General features: G+C 29.2%; 1 protein-coding gene, 1 non-coding gene and 1 pseudogene across 2 annotated transcripts in view; all 3 read left to right on the forward strand.

Annotated features, from left to right (window-relative positions):
- LOC147075362 (regulator of telomere elongation helicase 1 homolog) overlaps positions 1–3,531 on the forward strand; it is a 29,516-nt gene extending 25,985 nt beyond the window's left edge. The window contains exon 3 of the mRNA XM_085942521.1: positions 3,474–3,531. Within this exon, the coding sequence (XP_085798647.1) occupies positions 3,474–3,531 (58 nt within the window). The remainder of the gene's footprint in view (positions 1–3,473) is intronic.
- A 3,130-nt stretch (positions 3,532–6,661) lies between these two features.
- LOC147075363 (DNA ligase 1 pseudogene) lies at positions 6,662–8,617 on the forward strand (annotated as a pseudogene).
- A 3,583-nt stretch (positions 8,618–12,200) lies between these two features.
- TRNAK-UUU (transfer RNA lysine (anticodon UUU)) lies at positions 12,201–12,273 on the forward strand. Its single transcript has one exon. It is a non-coding gene; the product is annotated as a tRNA-Lys (tRNA).
- Positions 12,274–20,246: the final 7,973 nt, after the last annotated feature.

Below are 20,246 nucleotides of genomic sequence, written 5' to 3' on the forward strand. Positions count from 1 at the left end.
TTATTATCGATGGAGTGGTAGTTGTTAGAGTGTAGTGAAGACTCCTTATTATCAAATTCAACAGTTAACACTTTATTCCTTGATAGAAATTCCAAATATATCTCGATTTGAGCCTTTGGAATTTCCAGTTTATAGAATTGTCCATAAACTGATGCTGTAAATTTTTTTGTAAAACAAACAGCTGTAAAGGCACAAACTATGGAGTTGTGTGTGAAATAAGTGTACTCTTCCCAATTATGAAATTTAAAGATTTCCAAATGTAAATTATTGGAAGCAGCAGAGCAAACAGAAAAATTTTCGAAGTAAAATTCTAAAAATTCATCAAGTTTATCTTCTGGCATAGAAAGAATACATTTACAAGAAACAGTTTCGTTTCGAATGTATGAGATATTCTTCCTGAAAGTTTTAAGAGGTTCTTGATAAGAAGTATTTGCTATACAGTTATTAGTTAATGTCATAGGACAGTTAGGGATATTTTTCTAAAAAATAGAGATTGGAAAAAATCAGCAGGAAAATCATTGATGAAAATTTGTTGAAGTGATAAGTTGCTTGTGTAAACCAATTTATTTAATGCTTAATAAACTTCAAGATATATACTTTTTCCACAATTTAATATTCCTCTTGAAAAAGGTCATTTAGTAGAACGGCCCACTATGATAACTTCTTTGTCTCTAATAAAAAAATATTTTTTTAAGTTTGAACCCATGACCTCTAAATGGTTTGTTGAAAGTTACTTAGGATTAAACAACTCTCTTCTCATAAGAAACATTAAACGATCTGGTGAAAAATTTGTGCAGAAATTAAATCAGCCTGAATGTTCCAGACTTACATTAACTGGAGTTGATCTCAGCTCAAATAAATATGAAGAGGTTCCAGAGGTTAATATTCGTGGTTTCATAAATTCGAATGGAGTGAAAATTCCAATTACGCTAAACCTTAAAGACAATAGACAGTTGGTAACATTCAATTGTTATGATGAAATTAATATTTTTGCTGTTGTTACAGTTAAGTCTAAGCATAAGTTATACTTTTGCAAGTTCTTTTGCTGTCGAAATTGGGATAAGACAGAGTTTGAGGCTATGGAAGTTGGCTTACGAGGAGGAAAATCTTTTATAGAAGTTGGTAAAGGGTCTATAAAACTAAAGTTTATAATAGAAGATATCAGGCAAGAAATAAAAGAAAATAGACAGCTTGGTACAAGCTATACTAGTGATTTTGTACCCAATGGAAACCATTATAATATAGTTAAAGTCAGTGATCCAATAAGGCGGGTATTCAACATTAAACTATATGATCATATTTTCAATATTGAAGAATTTATGTGTCCAATTTGCTTAAGAATGTATGATAGATTGTTAGACTTAAAAAATCACATTAATTTTGGTCATTTACATTTCAAGAGTGAATTTAAATCTGGCATATTGCATGTTAATAAATCAGAAGTTATTGACGAAGATGCATTACAGTCAAAAGAATTTACATTTATTAGGAAACCAAGTAGAAAGTTGGTTATAGAGCACAAATACTGTATCTATAAATTTGGAAAAAAAGAAATTAAAATATTGGATTATAGGCTAACAAAAAACCAACTGCAAATAGAAAGAGAATACAAAACTATTGATTACTCAGAAGTACTAGCTACTCATTTGAACGAGAGGCTACCTAAAGATTCAATTATTGAAGAGGAGTATAAACTGATGACGGAATGGAATAAATTAAGGATCAAAGGAGAAGACTTGAAAACAACAGTTAAAAGCTGCTTAATACTCTTTGGTGTTAACAAGTCAATTATTCAGTTGATTGAAATTTTGTATATACAAGGTGTTTTAAACTCAAAAGAAATTGTGGATATTTTAAACAATGTTGAAAATTAGACATCTTATTTAAATCTATAAATAAATAAAGTAAGTAAGTAAGTAATTAAGATTATTTGAAGTGAATATTATCCATTAACCACCGTATAAACTAGCAAAAAACACAGGTAATTAATCATTTTACTGTGTACTTTGGTTCAATAAATTATATTAATAATAAAAACAAGGCAGAAATAAGACATGATATCGAATTGGAACTCAAAAATATTGAACAAGTATACATCATCAAAGCGGATATCTATAATTAACAGGTGTGTTAGAATATATTTATTGTATGGTATACAGTATATTAAATGCTTATAATCTATTTATACAACCATGAATATAATATAGTGAAAGTTTTAAGAATAGATGTTCCTGATAACTTGGAGACAATTATTTCAATTATAAATTAATTTTTCTACAATTAAATCAACCAGTCTAGTTAATACTAGATTAAAACTTAAGAACAACTCAACAACAAGAATTATGATAAAAGACAGAATATTGTTTATATGGAATAAAATCATCAAGTTATTCTGGTAAAATTTAATCAAAGAAAATGCAATAGCCAACTAATCATCATTACTAGCACTTAATTGTATTTATATAGATTTCCTTTTGTTCAAAAATTTAGGTATATATTTTTTTAGGATTTTATCATAATAGCTTACACAATTCTATATATAATCAGCCCCATAATTAAGACAATAATTGTCCCCAAAATTCTCGTAATTCGCATTGAAGCATCTACATATGCTTTGCTTTTATCAACTTCTCTTTCTATACCTGAAGTATGATGATCAATATCAATCATATGACTACACAGATCATTGATATCATTTTCCTGACTATCTATATTTTCTCGAATAAAATCAGTTATTTCAACAAAATCATTGACTTCATTTGCGATTTTTTCTATTTTGTCACTTCTAGAAAAGCTAGCGTACAGACTTTCATCTGTATATAGCTTATAGTATCTTGATTTGAGATTATTATATACTTTACATAGTTTTGATGGGATATTACAGTATTCCATTAAAGAATTCAAAGCTATAATTTCTGAATTAATTTGTTCTGACATTTGTATTGCTTTATTCTGAATATAATCATCAATTTGTAAACTTAAGTTGAATATTCTATTTTCTAGCTCATTTTCCATTCTGTTTATAATAATAAAAATTTTGTTTCTAATGTGAAACAATTAAACTACAAACCAAATGGCTAAAATAAAAATCATCAGATTTTATAAAAGCAAAAACAAAGACTCAAACAGTTTTGTTAGACATTAACTCATATTTCTCAATGAGTTGCTTGATTTTGTTGTTTACAATGCTTTGAACATGTTCAGGACTTAAAATTATAGATCCAGGCTCTTTTTGAATGGATTTTGAAAGTGCAATTCCCAGTTCAAGATCAAAATCATCTTTTTGAAATTTTGGTTTTTTTATTTCCTGGCTACTAAGATCGAAATCAAACATAAGGAGTTATTTATAATCTTCCTTAAAAAGGCTATTGTGACAACTCTTTAAAATAAATATCAGCTTAGCAATATTTACAATTGTTAGTACATTTTATGAATTTATTGTTTTTTTAATTCAACATTTCTGTTGTATTCAGAAATCAAATCATCAACTCCTCTAAACAAAACTCCAGGAGTCTTCTTTGCAGAAATTGATTTATATTTCAGCAATAAAAGATTCTTGTAAATCTTTTGTAAATTCTCTAAAAGTGCATAGGTACGTCTTTTGGAAAAAACCAAGGAAACCATGGCATCAGTTTGGGATTCTGTTGATTTCAAATATTGTAGTAACTCCGAATAGTTTTCTAAAAAACTGTCAATGTTATCATTTATAAGCTTTTTGGTTTCTTTCATAAAATGGGCATTTTAAAAAATTAATTCTATGAACAAGCAAAACCTTAGCTGTTGATAAGCCCGAAACTATCTTTGGTATCAGCTAGTCAATTACAAGATTTCAAAGTAACTATACACTTTGAGATGATGCTAATTAGAATATAATACACATTAAGAGTTTCCACTTATTTCTGTTAAAAAAGATGCATACTCATTAAAATGGGGTACGATATTCAACCAAAAACCTACTCTGTATAATCAGATTCACTCAATTTATTAAGATATTTTCATAATCTTCAATACAAGGCAGACCATAGATATTATCATTATACATATAACTGAAAAAAATATCCGAATATACACTGTTTAATTTGTTATTCACCATGATAAATCGAGGCTTTACTATTCGATCATCTAAAAAGAAAGCCAAAAGTTCATTTATATAATTTCCAAACTCGTTGCTGGAAAAATTGTCAAATAAGCAGACTCCATCAATTAGATCACCGTCAATAAATTGAGAATATGTTTCATTGTCTTTCCCAATAAATAAAAACACATTTATTCCCGCATCCAACAAGTATATGCCATCGTCCCTAATATTTTGTCTAGTTAGTGGTAGAACTGTGGTATCACTTGTCAAATTCACTAGCATTGGATATATCATAAGATCGACAATTTTAGTATGAGAGTTACAAAGTAAATAAATGTAAAATGCTCTGAAATCAGTAGGTGTGTTTGGATCAGGCCTGAAAGGAATTGATTTTTTTAATGAGAGAACATAGAGAGGTAAAAATTTTATGGAATCAGGAACTAATCCATTATAACTTTTAGAATCACCTACTATTGATTTCAAACTGCTATCCAAAAATATTGCACCCGAACGCTTTTTTAAAGACTCCTTGTAACAAGCATTCAAAAAGAGTGATTTAGCAATTTCAGGGGTATTATACAAATCTACTCCCATGGTGTTATTCCTGGTATTTAGTTCATTCTCATGTGGAATTCTTATTGTAAATACTCGAATTGTTCTTCTACATTGCTTATTAACTCTGATCATTGCCAATTGAACATACATTTCCTTAATTTCCCCTATGATCTCCACTTCAAAATTAATTGAATGTGCGGAATTAAAATTGGAGTAACCGAAAAGATCTGCTCCTTTTTGTACAAAATTTCCATGCATAGCTTTTAGTGAAATGTTCTCGTTGGTCCTAATTCTACAAACACCTCCAAAGCATATTCTACTGTTGAAATATTCATTTAGGTCACAATATAGTTTTGATGTGTGAATAGGATCAGTTCCATCATAATTGGAATAGTGGAACGTCTGTCCTCCAGATTGAGTAAGGATCTTCATTGTAGAATACTCCACACTACTTCGAGTCATTATGAATAAATTAATTGCAAGATTTTTCCTGAATAGCATCTCTGCAGTTTCTTTATAAAATTTGTTTGTACAAATTAATGAATTACTCTGTTCAATTCTTGAAAACGAATGATTTGGAGTACTTCCCAGAAAGGTAAAAACAGTTCCTGACCGAAATACTTTCGAAATGACTCTTAAAGCTGCCAACAGGTTGTTTTTAATTGAGCCTTTGTTTTTAAAATATTCAATGATATCATCAAATTGAATATTATTAGAATCTTCAATGTATTTTCCATTATCCGCACAGAACTGAGTTATTGGAAATGTTACAAAATCCGATAAAATTGCAGGAATTTGACCTGTAATCACTGAAAAAGTAAAGTCTGAGGTTAAAATATATACACTCTCACTGTAGAACACAAATGCTATTTTTGTCCTTGCATGATAATTATTGCTTTTAAGAACTTCCTTAATTGAATACAATACACTTGAAAGAATAGTAAGCTTCTTTGCTTCAGATGTAACTTCAATTAAAAATATAAGAACTGGTGGATCTGGGGTCTTCACAACAAAACTCGCTGGTGCTTCTAACTCATATGTTTCTTGTAGTAGAAATGGATGAGAGAATATTTTGCTGTTAAACTCTTTAATATTTCCAGTATTAACCACGTTCGTCTGTTTCATTTGAAATGGAATACTAATTTCGTTTACCAGATTACACAGGTTACATTTCCATTTTAAACCTGGCATGATGATTTCGGAGTAGCAATTGATATATCCATTACATTTGAAGCATCTTATCAAGTCCTTTTCTAAAATCTCCAATGGCTCTCTATCAAATTCAACGGTAAAAGATATTGGGATAGAACTATGTCTAAACTTTGATTGATCTATTGGCAAATAGTTTATAGAACTTCTAAAGAATGCTTTATTAGTACCAGAATTTGTTTCTTCTTGAAGATTGTCATTATTTATAGCTTCCATATTTGTTGGGGATAAAAAATAAACAAATATGTGAGCTTCTTCAAACTTCAAAGTTACTTAACAAATATTGACTTATGAGCAGCCTTGCATCCAACAGACGTATCATACTATTAACAACCGACAAATTTTATTCAATGTAACTAATGAAGTTGAATCAAAAATGTAACAATTGATTATAAGATGATTATTTAATCTATTAAGAAAATTTAATGTTTCTATAAAAAATTAAAAGTTAACTAATTATAAGTAAATCTGACTCTAATAGCATTTTATCATTTTTATAATTAGTTTAGTTAGTTTTTAATAAAAAGTAATGCTTATATTTTTGATACCATGAATTTATTACTCCAATTTTTGAAAGTTAAATAGCGTTGGCTTCAAAATGATTTAACTGATCTTTGGCACTAACTTCCCAATTCAATGGATTTGAATTTAGGTTTCTTATCAAAGTTAGCCATATATTGTGATTTTTCGATGATATATTTCAATCGTAAAACCTAAAGTTTTAATCCATTTTTCATGTAAAATTCCTTTTCTTATTATGTTAGCATTAGTATTTTGTTGTGATAATTCCAAATTTATACATTTTTTTAAATTTTATCCATGGAATCTACGAATAGAATTGAGTTCTTGGAATTTTGTAATGTTCTGGAAAATATAGCAAATACCACAAAAAGATTAGAAATACAGAAATGTTTAGGTAATTTCCTCAAATCCGTTATTGAGAGAGACAAAGAATCGTTAATTCCAATATTATTCCTTTCGAGTGCCACCGTGTACCCGCAATTCATGAATATTGAGCTAGGAATCGGAGATTTTACTATTCAGAATACCGTTTGTGAAGCAACTGGTTTGTCTATTAAATCAGTTAGATCTGCTCTAATAAAAAGTGGTGATTTGGGCACAATTGCTATGGAAAGCCGTGTAGCTCAATTAATTATTGTAAAAATTCATCTTACATGTTGGGATGTTTTTGAAAAATTGAAAGCAATTGCCCGTTCAACAGGAAGGTCTAGTACTAATCTAAAGAGAAATATTATGCTAAGTCTCATAAATGTTGCCTCTCCATTGGAAACTAAATATTTGATTCGACTTTTTGAAACCAAATTAAAAATAGGTTTGGCTCTGCAGACCATTCTTATTTCTATATCAGAAGCATTTGACTGCATGGACTGCCAGATCGTTAAATCTGCTTATAATAAAAATCCGGATTTCTCTAACCTGATTAAATTGATTTTTAAATTTGGAATTGAAAATTTAGAACAATATTCCAAGATTATGCCAGGAATTCCACTAAAACCAATGTTAGCTACACCCACAAATAACTTAACAAAAGCGTTTTCCAAATTTGAGGGAAGTAAATTTATTAGCGAATACAAATACGATGGTGAACGAGTGCAAATTCACAGTTTCGGTAAAATTTCCACAGCAGAAGGTATGGATGGATTAAAGAATATAGAAGTTGGGTCTATAGAAATAGATAACAATCATACAGATAAGATAGTTGATGAAAAACTATCCATAGATAAGCCAAGGCTATTTTCCTTTAATAAAAGTAACTCAAAAACTACAGCTACCAGACAAGCTAATGATATGACTACTATATCCATAAATTCCAAGTTTACAAATACTAAAATATTTAGTCGGAATATCGAAGATATTAGCATAAAGTTTCCAGATATTGTTGAATTGAAGCTGTCTGAAAAATCATTTATTTTAGATGGAGAAGCTGTTGCATTCTCTGATGGAAAAATTCAACCATTTCAATTGTTAAGTACTCGAAAGAGAAAGAACATTGACAAAATTGAGGTACAAGTATGTGTTTTCGTTTTTGATATTCTATTTTTTGATGGTAGGGAATTGTTGAATTTGACACTTCAGGAACGAAGGGTTATATTGTTTGAAAATTTTGTGGAAATTCCAGGTAGATTTCAATTTGCAAAATACGAAATCTGTAAATCTTTGGAAGATATTGATTTAATATTCAAATCATCAGTAGAAAGCTGTTGTGAAGGATTAATGTTGAAATCATTAGAATGCTTGTACAAGCCTTCTCATAGATCTAACAGCTGGGTCAAGCTAAAAAAAGACTATTTGGATAATCTGGGCGATACTATTGATTTAGTGGTGATAGGTGCATTTTACGGTAAGGGGAAACGCACAGGAATGTATGGGGGGTTTCTTTTGGCTGTTTTTAATGATGAGACAGAAAAATATGAAGCTATTTGCAAGATTGGAACTGGATTTTCCGATGAGAATTTGATGAATTTTTATAACAAATTGGTAGCTACAATAGATAATTCTGAAATAGAGTCGACCATTACTCCTGATGTGTGGGTTAAGCCAGTAATAGTTTGGGAAGTCAAAGCAGCATCATTGAGTTTGAGTCCACTTTATTCTGCAGGGATGATCGATGGTAAAGGTATTTCGCTTAGATTTCCACGATTTATTAGAGAAAGAGAAGATAAAGATCCAAAAGATGCTACATCGAGTTCACAAATAGTGAGAATGTATGCCGATGAAGTGAATGGTGTTGATGAAGAAGATGAGTTTAATTAAAATAAATTGTATGTGTTGAAATCAGTTGTAAAGGAGAGGAGATTTCTGTATTACTCATTATTATGATATTAAGATTTTCTAGAGGATGGCTTGTGTCGTCATGGATATATTGATATTCTAATTATCAATTATTACATAACTATGTAGGGTGCATTATCATATAGATTTTATTATAGAATAGTATTCAGGTTAAATTAATGTATACAACTATCAAGGAAGCAATACATGAAAGATTTTATCATCCTTCTAATATGAAAATTTATTTATTGTCGATTTTATAAAATTGTATAAAAAATTCTTAGAGCAGTTAAAAATGAGGATGTTAAGCTTACAATTTATCTTTTATTTTTATAAAATTTGCTTTCTTCATTTTTTGCCGTTAAAATGCCAAAGCCAATACTTTCTAAAAAAGTCTCAAAATCCCTTGGGAGAAATATAGAGGACGTTTATATGAATCTGAATGAGGACAATTATCAAACTATTTTGGAAAATATTATTTCTAATTCGGACAGTCAACTGATTCCAAATATTCACAGATATCTTACAGATATATTTTCCAATGAGAAATGTAATGTCAATTTGATCATTGATACGCTTTTGAGATCTTTAAAAAACAATTCCGAAATGGTTGGGATTCTATTTTACATTCTTGAGTATTCCAAAAGAATTTCGGAAAATTATAGGCTTTTGGTTATGGATTATTTAAAATCTTATCCTTTTAACATAAAAAGCGTTGTCAATCTACTTTATAAGCAGAATACATCCGATATCATCCTATCGCTTTTGGATGATACTAATACTGATGATTTTATTAGGGAAGGTATTAAAATCGAAAATCAAACAGTGACAAAAATTTTTTCAAATATTCTTCCTAAATTAAGTTCAAAATACTTCATCAATTACAATAGCTTTTTGATTTTGTTTGAGCAGGAAAATTATAATTTAAGAAATTGTCTAATTGACATTTTTGAAAAATTAATATTGGAATTTAAAGAAGTCACTAATCTCGAAAATATTGATAATTTAACTCAATTGGTTGTTGAGAGATTATCTGATACCAGCTACTTTGTAAGATCCCATGCAATCACTTGTCTTAGCAATTTATTTAAAAATGCAGCAATTTTGAATAATCAGAGAAATTTCGTGATTAAAGGGATTATTGAAAGAATAACAGATAAGACAGTGATCGTTCGGAAGAAATCCATAGGAATTTTAAGCCAAATACTATTAAATCATCCATTTAAAAACAGGAAATTTTTAGAAAGGCAGGAGATAGTTCTTGAGCAGAAGCATGACACTGATATAAAATGTTCCAAGCTTTTAAAGATTGATGTGTCAGAAAATTTATCAAATATTAATAGTATAGAAGAAAGTAAATGTTCCTCTTTGTTAGAAAATCAATGTATTACCGATGATTTCAGAGAGTTTGTTGAGTTAATGGAATTAGCTCTTGAAAAAATCACAAGATTGTTGGATTATAATACCAAAACTGATGTACAAGAAATTGCAACATTTATAAAAATATCATATTTGTTTAAAATTCATGGTTCTATAGAATCGATGCAGAAAATTTTGGGCCTGGTTTTTACAAAGGATTCAGAGATTATTATTTCAATTTTCAAGGAAATAGTTGGTCAACGAGAAGGTATACTTTTTGAATTTATCAACAATAAAGCATTTGAAATTGTTTTACAATATCTTAATTTGGATGCAAAATCTCTGTATCAAAATATTTATAATGGAGTTAGAGAGTATGAAAGTATTTATGTTCTAAAACAACTAAGAAAGCAAACAGGAGAACATCCATCGCTGAAACTAATTACTCACACTACAAACTTATTATTTCAATCAAAAAATGAAGTCGAACTAAGTAAGAATGTTGAAACATATGTGAATTCGTTGAGTGTAATTTCTTTTGGTGAGCACAGGTTGGAATATAGTCATGACATTTTCAGAATTATTGATCAAAATTTGATCAAAATGATTTTTTATGATAAATCAGTCATAAAAGCTACTATGGAGGTTTTTTATTCTGTTAGCTTAGCTCCAGAAAAGAATGCTTCAAAGTTACTTCGCCACCTGATACTCACTAAAAACAAGTTGAAAATTCTTGATTGCATAGGTTGTATTGCTCAGTTCCAATCGAAACTGTTAGATAAATTGGAAAGGAGTTCCAAAGCCTCCAAAAACGCAGAATCAAATTCTCTTAACAAACTTTATAAGGATGTAACTAGAAGATTGAGTGTAGAAAGTATTGAAAATATCAGGGAAAGACGCCAAAGTATTGAAGATAGCCGTTTAAATGAAGGAAATAGGCCATCCTTGGGACGGACATCACTTAAATTTGATGAATTAGAGGATAAAATGAAAGATAAAAATGATGAGGAGATTTCAGACTTTTTTTTTATTTTAAAAGAGCGAGATATTCTATATTCTAAAGGCAGTCTTCTGGAACAATTTATCCCATTTCTCATTGAAAGTTGTAAATGCAACATAGAAGAAGTGGAAATAGTTGCATTTTTTAATTTGACCAAATGCATGCTTATTTCATCAGACTTTTTTTTTGAACACTATAATTTATTTTTATCATCTCTGAATCACTCATCTGTATCCATCAAGATGAATTCAATTGTAGCTCTTCATGATTTTATAAAGTTTTATAATTCATCAGTGGATTATAAAATTTTATTTGATAAATTAAACGACAGAGATATTTCGAAAAATGTAGCACTTATTATTTTAGATCTTTTACACAAAGATATCATGAAAATCAACGGGCATTCTGTTAACTTAGTTTCTAAAATTTTCGATCAACAGATTGGGAACATTATCAAAACTTTAATCAAAACCATCTCTACTAACAACAATGTCATGAGCATAATATTTTACGAGAGTTTTTTAAGTGACTTGGGGTGTGAATATATTATATATCTTTGTGGTTATGTAAATGTTAATATTAGAGAATCCTTATTTCTAAAATGTCTCAAAAGTAAATATGATGAAGAAAAATTACGTTGTATATTTGAAGAATTTGGAATAGATGACAAGTTTATTGAAGAAAATAAATTCCGAAGGGAAATGAAACAATTTATTGACTCTAAAACTGTGGATAGCAATAAGATTGATGTGTAAATAAATTGTGATTTATGGTTTTGTATTTGAGGATGTTATGGAGGTAATCCATAGTATTATTTTTTTCAGAAAAATATATCTAGATACGGATTAAATTGCATAATAATTGTTTGTATTCACTTTAAAATGAGTGCATTTCTGCATTAAATTAATTTTTTCAATGGTGAATTCTTTTCTATTTATAAAGCCAAAAACTTCACTACTTTTATCATCAAAATGCTAATGTGGATAAAACTATATTTTTTAGATACTCTCTTACGAAATCCATCTTTACAACTTAGACATTAATTATCGAGAGAAACAATAAAAATATAGAAATCAACAGTACTGAATAGAATTATTAGGCTAGTCCTTCTACGATTTCACAACAATTATAAATATATATTAGGTACAAATACCCACTTATACACATTAACCTCATATTAATTTTATGATGTAATGGATTAAACATGCCTGTATAGCTCAGTCGGTAGAGCATCAGACTTTTAATCTGAGGGTCACGGGTTCGAGTCCCGCTATGGGTGTTTTTATATAAATTTAATTTACCTTTAATATAATCTTTAAACCATGAAAATTCTATAACATCTTTTTACTTAATATAACTTGTTTGATATTTACGGTTGCCAGCTTACATGGCTAAACGCATCATATTCATCTATATAATTAATAATACCTGGGTATTTACAAAGTTGTTTCAAAGTAAGCCTCTATATAATCCATTTCGACCAATTTACGATAGTTTATTAAACATTTATTTATAATTCTTTTTAATATATACTATATATCATTTAAACAAGTGCGAAAATAAATAATCTGCACTATATTTCTTCAGCTCTTTTACCTGTCCAATATAATGCTTATCTACAAAAACATGTGTGTAATCATCTTTATCTGTAATACATCCTCCGCCATTTACAATAAGCGAATAGTAGTTTTCGTATCTTTTCTCATCACAATACAGTTTAATATTCCATTTATGAAATGGACGCCTTCCACCACGTTGAATCTTTACTCTCCATTTTCTAATACTATTTAATATTTTCTTTTCTGTTTTGTCTGATGAATTCGAACTGTTCCATTCGAAAGATTCTAAATCAAAATATGGCTGATTTTCAAATTCATCAATAAACTCAGGCCTTAAAATCCAATTTCCATTGACCAAGCTTGAAAAAAACTTTTCTGAGCTATTCAAGCTTCCCATAATTAAATGCGTGCAAGCTTCATACTTCTCAGAATCAGCATACCTAATATTAAATTTATCAAGTTTTTTAATAATTTCTATCTTTTTTTCATTGTCAAGTCCTGTAAATTGAAATTTCATCTCAGCAATCCTAGGATTACTAGCTTTTTTTCTCAAACTTAGAGAATGTTCATTTTTTGTAGAATATTTGGTTTCTTTAATCTTTTTTAGGGATATTAAGCATTGATCAATCCAATCGTAGGTTACACAGAAATATGAATTAACAGAAATAGCTTTGTCGGTAATAAAATGGGTAGTTCTCATATCTATTTTGGTTTGAATATTTGCACCCATTGAAAGCAATTTGTTTGTATACTCCAATGTAGAATTATAAGGTATATCATGCCTAGTCGTGTCTAAAGAACTCATATTATTAATGAAATTCTCTTTTTTTAATTTAGCATTTTCACTATAGTAGTTTTTTACATCCATATCATGAGTTTTTTCAATTTTATGAGATATTGAGCTCATATAGTTCTCATCAATTACAATTAAGCTTTCATGCAATATTTTGAAATAAGGAACCCTATAATATTTATAAGATTCAGCATATAAAAGTGCATCACTTTCTATACAATCGAATACGTACTGATAATATATAAGTCTATCCGAAAACTCTTCAAATTGTGAGAAATTGATTGTTAGAATGTAGTTAACTGAATCATTTACTGCTGGAAATCTACTTCCCTCATTTTCTACTATAAGTCTTCTTAACTTGTTGAATATTCCTACAGGTAGTTTTTGATCGATAAAAAATACCTTGTCAAAAAACATTCCTTTCAGGCCGATTTTGTTGGCATCATACTTGGATTGCTTTTTAAAAAGATGATAATTGTGCGTAAAAACCTCCCTAATCGGGACAATTGGGATATTATATTTTTCACAAAATTGATATTTTTCAGTATCTGGATTATCACAGATTAGAAAATCTGTATTTATAGAGCAATTGGGTCTATAGGTTGCCCCATGCAATATCATATAATTACTATAAGAGTCATTGGAAATTGAGCTTGTAGTAAAAACTGCACCCTCAAATTTTCGCATCTGATAATTTTTGGGGTTTGAAAGATCTGATAGAAATCCAATGGAAAGGATTGGAATATTCCACTTGAGTGCTTGAATATACTTTTCTGTAAAAAGACATTTGTAGCTTATTAAATACTTTGTACTTGGTGTTAGTGAATTTGACAGAATAATATTCGGAGGTAGATTATAAAGACTGAGCTCAATTTTTGTAATTCCTGTCGTACAAATTGTAATATTTTGATTTCCAACGCTACTCAATGTTGCCGATGAAGAAATTTCCATTTTTGAGGGAAAAAAATCAAAACATTCGGCTAAATATATTCTTTATTCAATTTAATATCTATAGTCCTGAAATCTTCTATTATACAGTTAATAACCATATCTGGACATTTCAAAAATGTTTTTAAACCATAGAAATTATCAAAATTTAACAATATGAAGATGTTTTATAATTTTAATTGACTAGCAGTTCTTTATTATTTTGACTATGCATTCTCCAATTTCTTTTATATTAATCTTTTCTAGTTCTTGTATTTTCTCTATTATTTGCTCTTCTAACTCAATCTGAATATGATTTAAATTTTTATCCTTCTCAACTTTCATCAAATTTATTTTTTCATCGAAATCTTTAGATATTAGTCTTGTGGTAATTTCTGCATCATGCCTTGCCTGCTTTTTCATGCTTGTGGAAAGAGATCTGGCCTTTTCTAGTCTTTCAGTTGCTTCCCTTTCACACTGAATTAATTGCTCAATACCTTCCGACATAGAAAATAAATAATTATTAGTTAAGTGCAAAACAATAACATCTAGTTACAAATGTTGATTATAACACACGATGATATGTGTTTCAAAATATTTTCATAATTTTTAAAATATTTTGCCCCAATTTTGGTGCGTTACTTCCCTGTATTCAGTAAGAAGTGTTCAAACCAAAATAACAAATTGTTGATAAAGTTATTATCAACAAATATTTTAATAGTATTTATGTGTTTAACATTGTCTGAATGTTGTCGCTTAAAAGTATTTTATTTGAGTGAATTTTGCTTTTTAAACAAACAAAACATTTTAAAATGAAGGTGAAAATACTCGCTTGTAGTTCCTAGCTGATTTAATAACTCCTTCCAAATAAGGTATAGTTTTTTGCCTCTTTCAAACAGTTAACACACTTTTTTCCGGCATGGTCAGGTGTTTTAAATGGAATACATAAGGACTTGCCACCCATCAATACTACATCTCCATTCTCTCTAATGGTTGTTTTTTCGCCAATTTCGTCTTCACAAACTGATGAATTACACCATGGAGCTAATACAATGTTTTTATTGTTCAATTCGGTATACAGGTCCTCAAATTTATCTACCGTAATTGTTCGGTTATTTCTTTCTAATGTGGCTTTCTCTAGCATATCATTGTGCATAGTATTCATTTCTTCCAAAATTTGTACATAAAGGTCATCTTGAACTTTCAATGATTTTTTTTCTAAAGTATCTCTTCTTACAACGCACACTTCAGATCTTTCCATATCTCTAAACCCAATTTCCAATCTAAGGGGAGTGCCTCGTACTTCCCAATGATTAAATTTAAATCCGGGACTTTGATTTATCCTGTCATCAACAAATACACGAATATTATTCATTTTTAGTTCATCTGCAATGGTTCTCGCATATTTATTAAGGGATTCAACTTCTTCTTGAGTTTTATCTTTCGTAATTCCACATTTTACAACTACTACCTGAACATTTGCCACTCGGGGAGGACAAACAAATCCTCTGTTGTCGGAATGTATCATAATAGCTATACCAATAGACCGTGTAGTCAATCCCCAGCAGTTTTGATAAACAAAAGTTTTACTTTCTGATGAAATGTCATCATCAACTTTAATATTAAACATTTTACTAAAATTTTGGCCAAGATGATGACTTGTTGCAGCCTGAATTCCTCTTCCTGTTCCAGGAATAAATGCTTCAAGGGATAGTGTATAATCTGCTCCACCAAATGTTTCATTTTTTGATTTTTTACCTTGAATTACTGGAACTGCCAAAAGATCTTGAAACACACGAGTATAAATGTACAATATTGACATAACTTCTTCTTCTGCATCTTTCTTGCCATAGTGTGCAGTATGTCCCTCTTGCCACAAAAATTCTCTACCTCTGATAAAAGGTAAAGTGGATTTTACCTCCCATCTGAGCACAGAACACCATTGATTCAATTTCAGTGGTAAGTCTCTCCAAGTTTTAATCCACTTGGAGTATGCAGGATAAATAATTGCTTCAGATGTGGGCCTAATAGCCACGGGTTCATCCAATACTTTGTCTCCACATTTGGTAATCCAAGCCAGTTCAGGATTAAAATTTGCTAAATGCTCTTTTTCTGCTTCAATATTGGCCTTTGTCACAAGCATCGGGAAATAACACTCTTCTACGTTCAGCTTGGAAATTTCCTCATCAAAATATTTTCTAATAGCACTCCAAATATACATCCCATTAGGACGCATAATAAAACATCCTTTGATATCATAGTAATCTAGTAATTCGCCAGTTATAATTACTTGTGTATACCAATCATGAAAATTCTTTTCCTTTTCTGCCTTTATTCCAAACTTTTGTTTCATGGGGATTAAAAGTAAAAAATTGAAAATGCTGCGCAGTTTCACAGATTCTAAAAGTTTTTTGGTTTAGATATCGAACGTTATAATATATTTTTCAAATCAAAACAATGTCGATTTAGTTTAACAACTAATTTATTTAAAGTTGAGTTAATTTCGTTCCATCAGTTTTGTTATTCTTCTTTATGCCTCTGTTTAAGATATCCATTTATTAATAAATACGTACAATAAGTGTAACTATTCTTTAAATTTGCTTAAATAGATTTATTCATTAATGATAAAATCTTCAAAATATTATTACCACTATAAAGAAGACACTTACAGATTGATATTATTGAGGCTTTTTAATTTGTAAGTATTTCAAATTATTAAACTTAGTTCTCAACGTTACTAATTGAATAGTCACTATCTGCGGCAATTTCAGATTCTCTTTCACCAGCAACATAATAAATAATCTTAATTAATATCCAGAATATTAAAATTGATAATGATATCCCAATAATCAAATTTCCAATAAATAGTGGGAGAATTGATAGAATAAATGTTGTAAAAATTGCTCCACCATACTTATACCTTGGAAACTTGGTATCATTATGGTGCATGGGTAGGTATTTAGCACATATTAAGGAGAGAGAGAATAATATCATTATACATAATATCAATTCTTTATTTTGTTGAATAAGAGGAGGAAAGAAAGAATCTTTTGAAATAGATTGTAGTTGTGGAGAAGATGATTGATTTAGACTGGGGTTATGTGAATAATTTTGGAAATTTCCACTGTGAGGAACAGATAATGCCGTCGTTTGTTGCCCTGGATTGGACAGTGCCGTTGTTTGAGAAATTCTTCTAGTAAATGATGAGTTAGACATTTAACCCTTTACTAATATAATAATTTTTTATATTCAATTAATAATTCAGAACAAGTTATTATTAGTATGATGATTAAGAAAAGTAATAATTAATGCGAGGACTCAGCCATAATGGTATTTTTAATGAAAATAAACAAAAATATTTATCTAGTTTTCATCTCCCATTTATTGTTTTTTGATATGTAAGATATCATTAATAAGGGGTAATAACTTAGAACAAACCCTAAAACAATAAAAAATATGTTTGTCTTCAAATAGTATTTTAAATCTTTAAATTGATTCATATTAAAATTATTTATTCTAGTTTAGTGTTTTAACAAAGTAATCTAACTAAAAAAATATATCTTCTATTAATATATCCAATCAATGAATATTGAGAACAAATAACCTTGATAGTTTACCAAATTGGAAATCTCTTAACTATTATACAAAACTCTGCCAATCAAATGCAGCATTCCAAATGAAAACGATTGAACGAGCAAGAAATTAGTTCTTACCATTGTACAGATTGATTAGTAATAATATCTCCATAATCTTTGAATATACTGTTTTTTGGTGGAATTTTACGCTTATTCTTGGCTTCTTTTATTGAATGTTCGATCATAAATTAACTGATATATACAAAATGATCAGAAAATTCAATAATAGAAAATATATGATCATAATATATTAAGATTTAAAGAGGCTCAAAATGAGCGCCGAGCGTATGGATAAACATATAATTACAAATGATATAATAATATCCTTATTCCTCCTTTTAGTTTTAAGAGAATTTTATACAGTTTCCCCTTAATGAATTCTCTCACATTTACATGGAAAAATGTTGAAACAGTTGGAGAAAATAATGTGCATATTATAAATAAAATGTCTGGACAGGCGCATTCTGGAAAAGTCACTGGATTGCTAGCAACAACCAATGAGTCAAGGTCAATTGAGGCTCTGATCAAACTGATTACAAATAAGAACGAAAATAAAGATAGCTATGGTCAGATATTTCTAAACGATCAATCCTTTAATCCTTCAGATATTCAGCATTTGATTGGTCATGTTTCTAAAACTCCTATGTTTTTTGAGAGCTTGACAGTTTTGGAGAATATTGAATATTCACTCAAAAAGGATGATCTTGATATTTCAGAGATGGAATTATTTTGTGGAGATCTTGCTGATTGTAAGCATGTTCTCTGCACAAATTTGAGGCCCTTCGAAAGAATTCTCCTGGGATTGGAACTTTCTAAATCAAAACAAATAATAATTTATGAAGAGCCAGACGATTTGTCACTAACATTCACAAATAAAAAAGTAATTTCTGATAAATTACGAGCTTTGGCCATGCTAAACAAGGTTGTACTTTCATATGTGACAGTTACAAAATATACAAATCATGAAAGTTTTGATTCGATTTATTTGTGTGGTAGGAAAGACAACTTTTTTCATGGAACCTTCCAGGAATTCATTCAGTATCTCGCTAAATTTGAAATTTCAATTTTAGAAGATGAATCAAGCCCATTTTTAGAAATTGATAAGGTTTTAAAGGAAGATATAATTAATGTTAGTTTTCATAAGCCAAAGACGGTAGGTTCCTTAGAAGACGACAAACATCTTTTTAGTATACAAATTAAAAGTGGGGTAGACAATGCGAAAGTAAAACAACTTGTTGAATATTGGAACAAGCATTCTAAAACATATGATTTACCGAGTATTGGAGATACTTCCCATAACTATACCAAACTGAAGTCTTATAATTCTTTAAAAGATCTCTCTATGATATTTTTTAAGTCTGATTTACGTAAAGGAGGAAAAGTTTTCCTTTTTTTAATAGCCTATGAACTACTGTGTTTTTTTGTTCACAATCGTAAAGCTTTGTTCGATTCAAAAAGTGTTACACGTGCATTATTTTCATTTAAATTAGGTAAAATTGTAAAGAGATACAATTCTCAGATTACATTTTCTTCTGAAAACATCTCGCCTTTAATTTACAAATATTTCTTGATCTCACCATATATGAATCTGTATTTTGACTATGAGTTTTTATCCCGTGAATACTATTCAAAATACTTCGGATCTTATGAACTTCTAGTTGCAATTGTCTGCAGCAGATTTTCTTCCTTCTTATTGGAATGTATTTTTAATCTTGGAATAATTTTAGCAAATATCCGGATTGATCTGATGGGATTCATTAGATTCATAACATTTCATTTTACGTTTAGCTTACTTGTGTTTTTGATAGAACTCTGTGCTATTTTCTGTACCCAAAATGCTCCTGTTATTGATATTTTATATTGCTTGCTCAAATTACTCTTCTTTATACCCCTTTCAATTGGATATTATGAAGGTAGTTGGGATGGCTTAAGGGTGAATTATATTGCTGAATTATGCTTTACAGGGATTTTTACTCAGAATATATTTCTCTTTGTTAAAACTATTGGTATAATAATTTTGTGCACCATGGTATTTTTTATAATTGGCTTGGAAATGATTCGATACCACTACCAATCTAATAAAGCAAGGTTTAATAATAAATGATTGATATAATTAGGTTTTAACATCTGTTAAATTTTTATCTACATAACCACCATGTATAATGTTATGACTAAAAAGACCCTTATCTGAGAAGTATTAATATCTGTGAAAAGTATGTATTCAAAATTTAGTAAGTAAACAGATATAATTTTTATACGACTTTCATTACTGTTAATAGTAATATTGAAATTACTATAATTATTTTTGTATAATTAATGATTGTCCTTTAATAGTATG

The sequence above is a fragment of the Rhyacophila brunnea genome, unplaced genomic scaffold, assembly GCF_057557595.1.
Source record: "Rhyacophila brunnea isolate RB1 unplaced genomic scaffold, BYU_Rbru_1.0 scaffold_149, whole genome shotgun sequence".
Classification (NCBI taxonomy): Eukaryota; Metazoa; Arthropoda; class Insecta; order Trichoptera; family Rhyacophilidae; genus Rhyacophila; species Rhyacophila brunnea.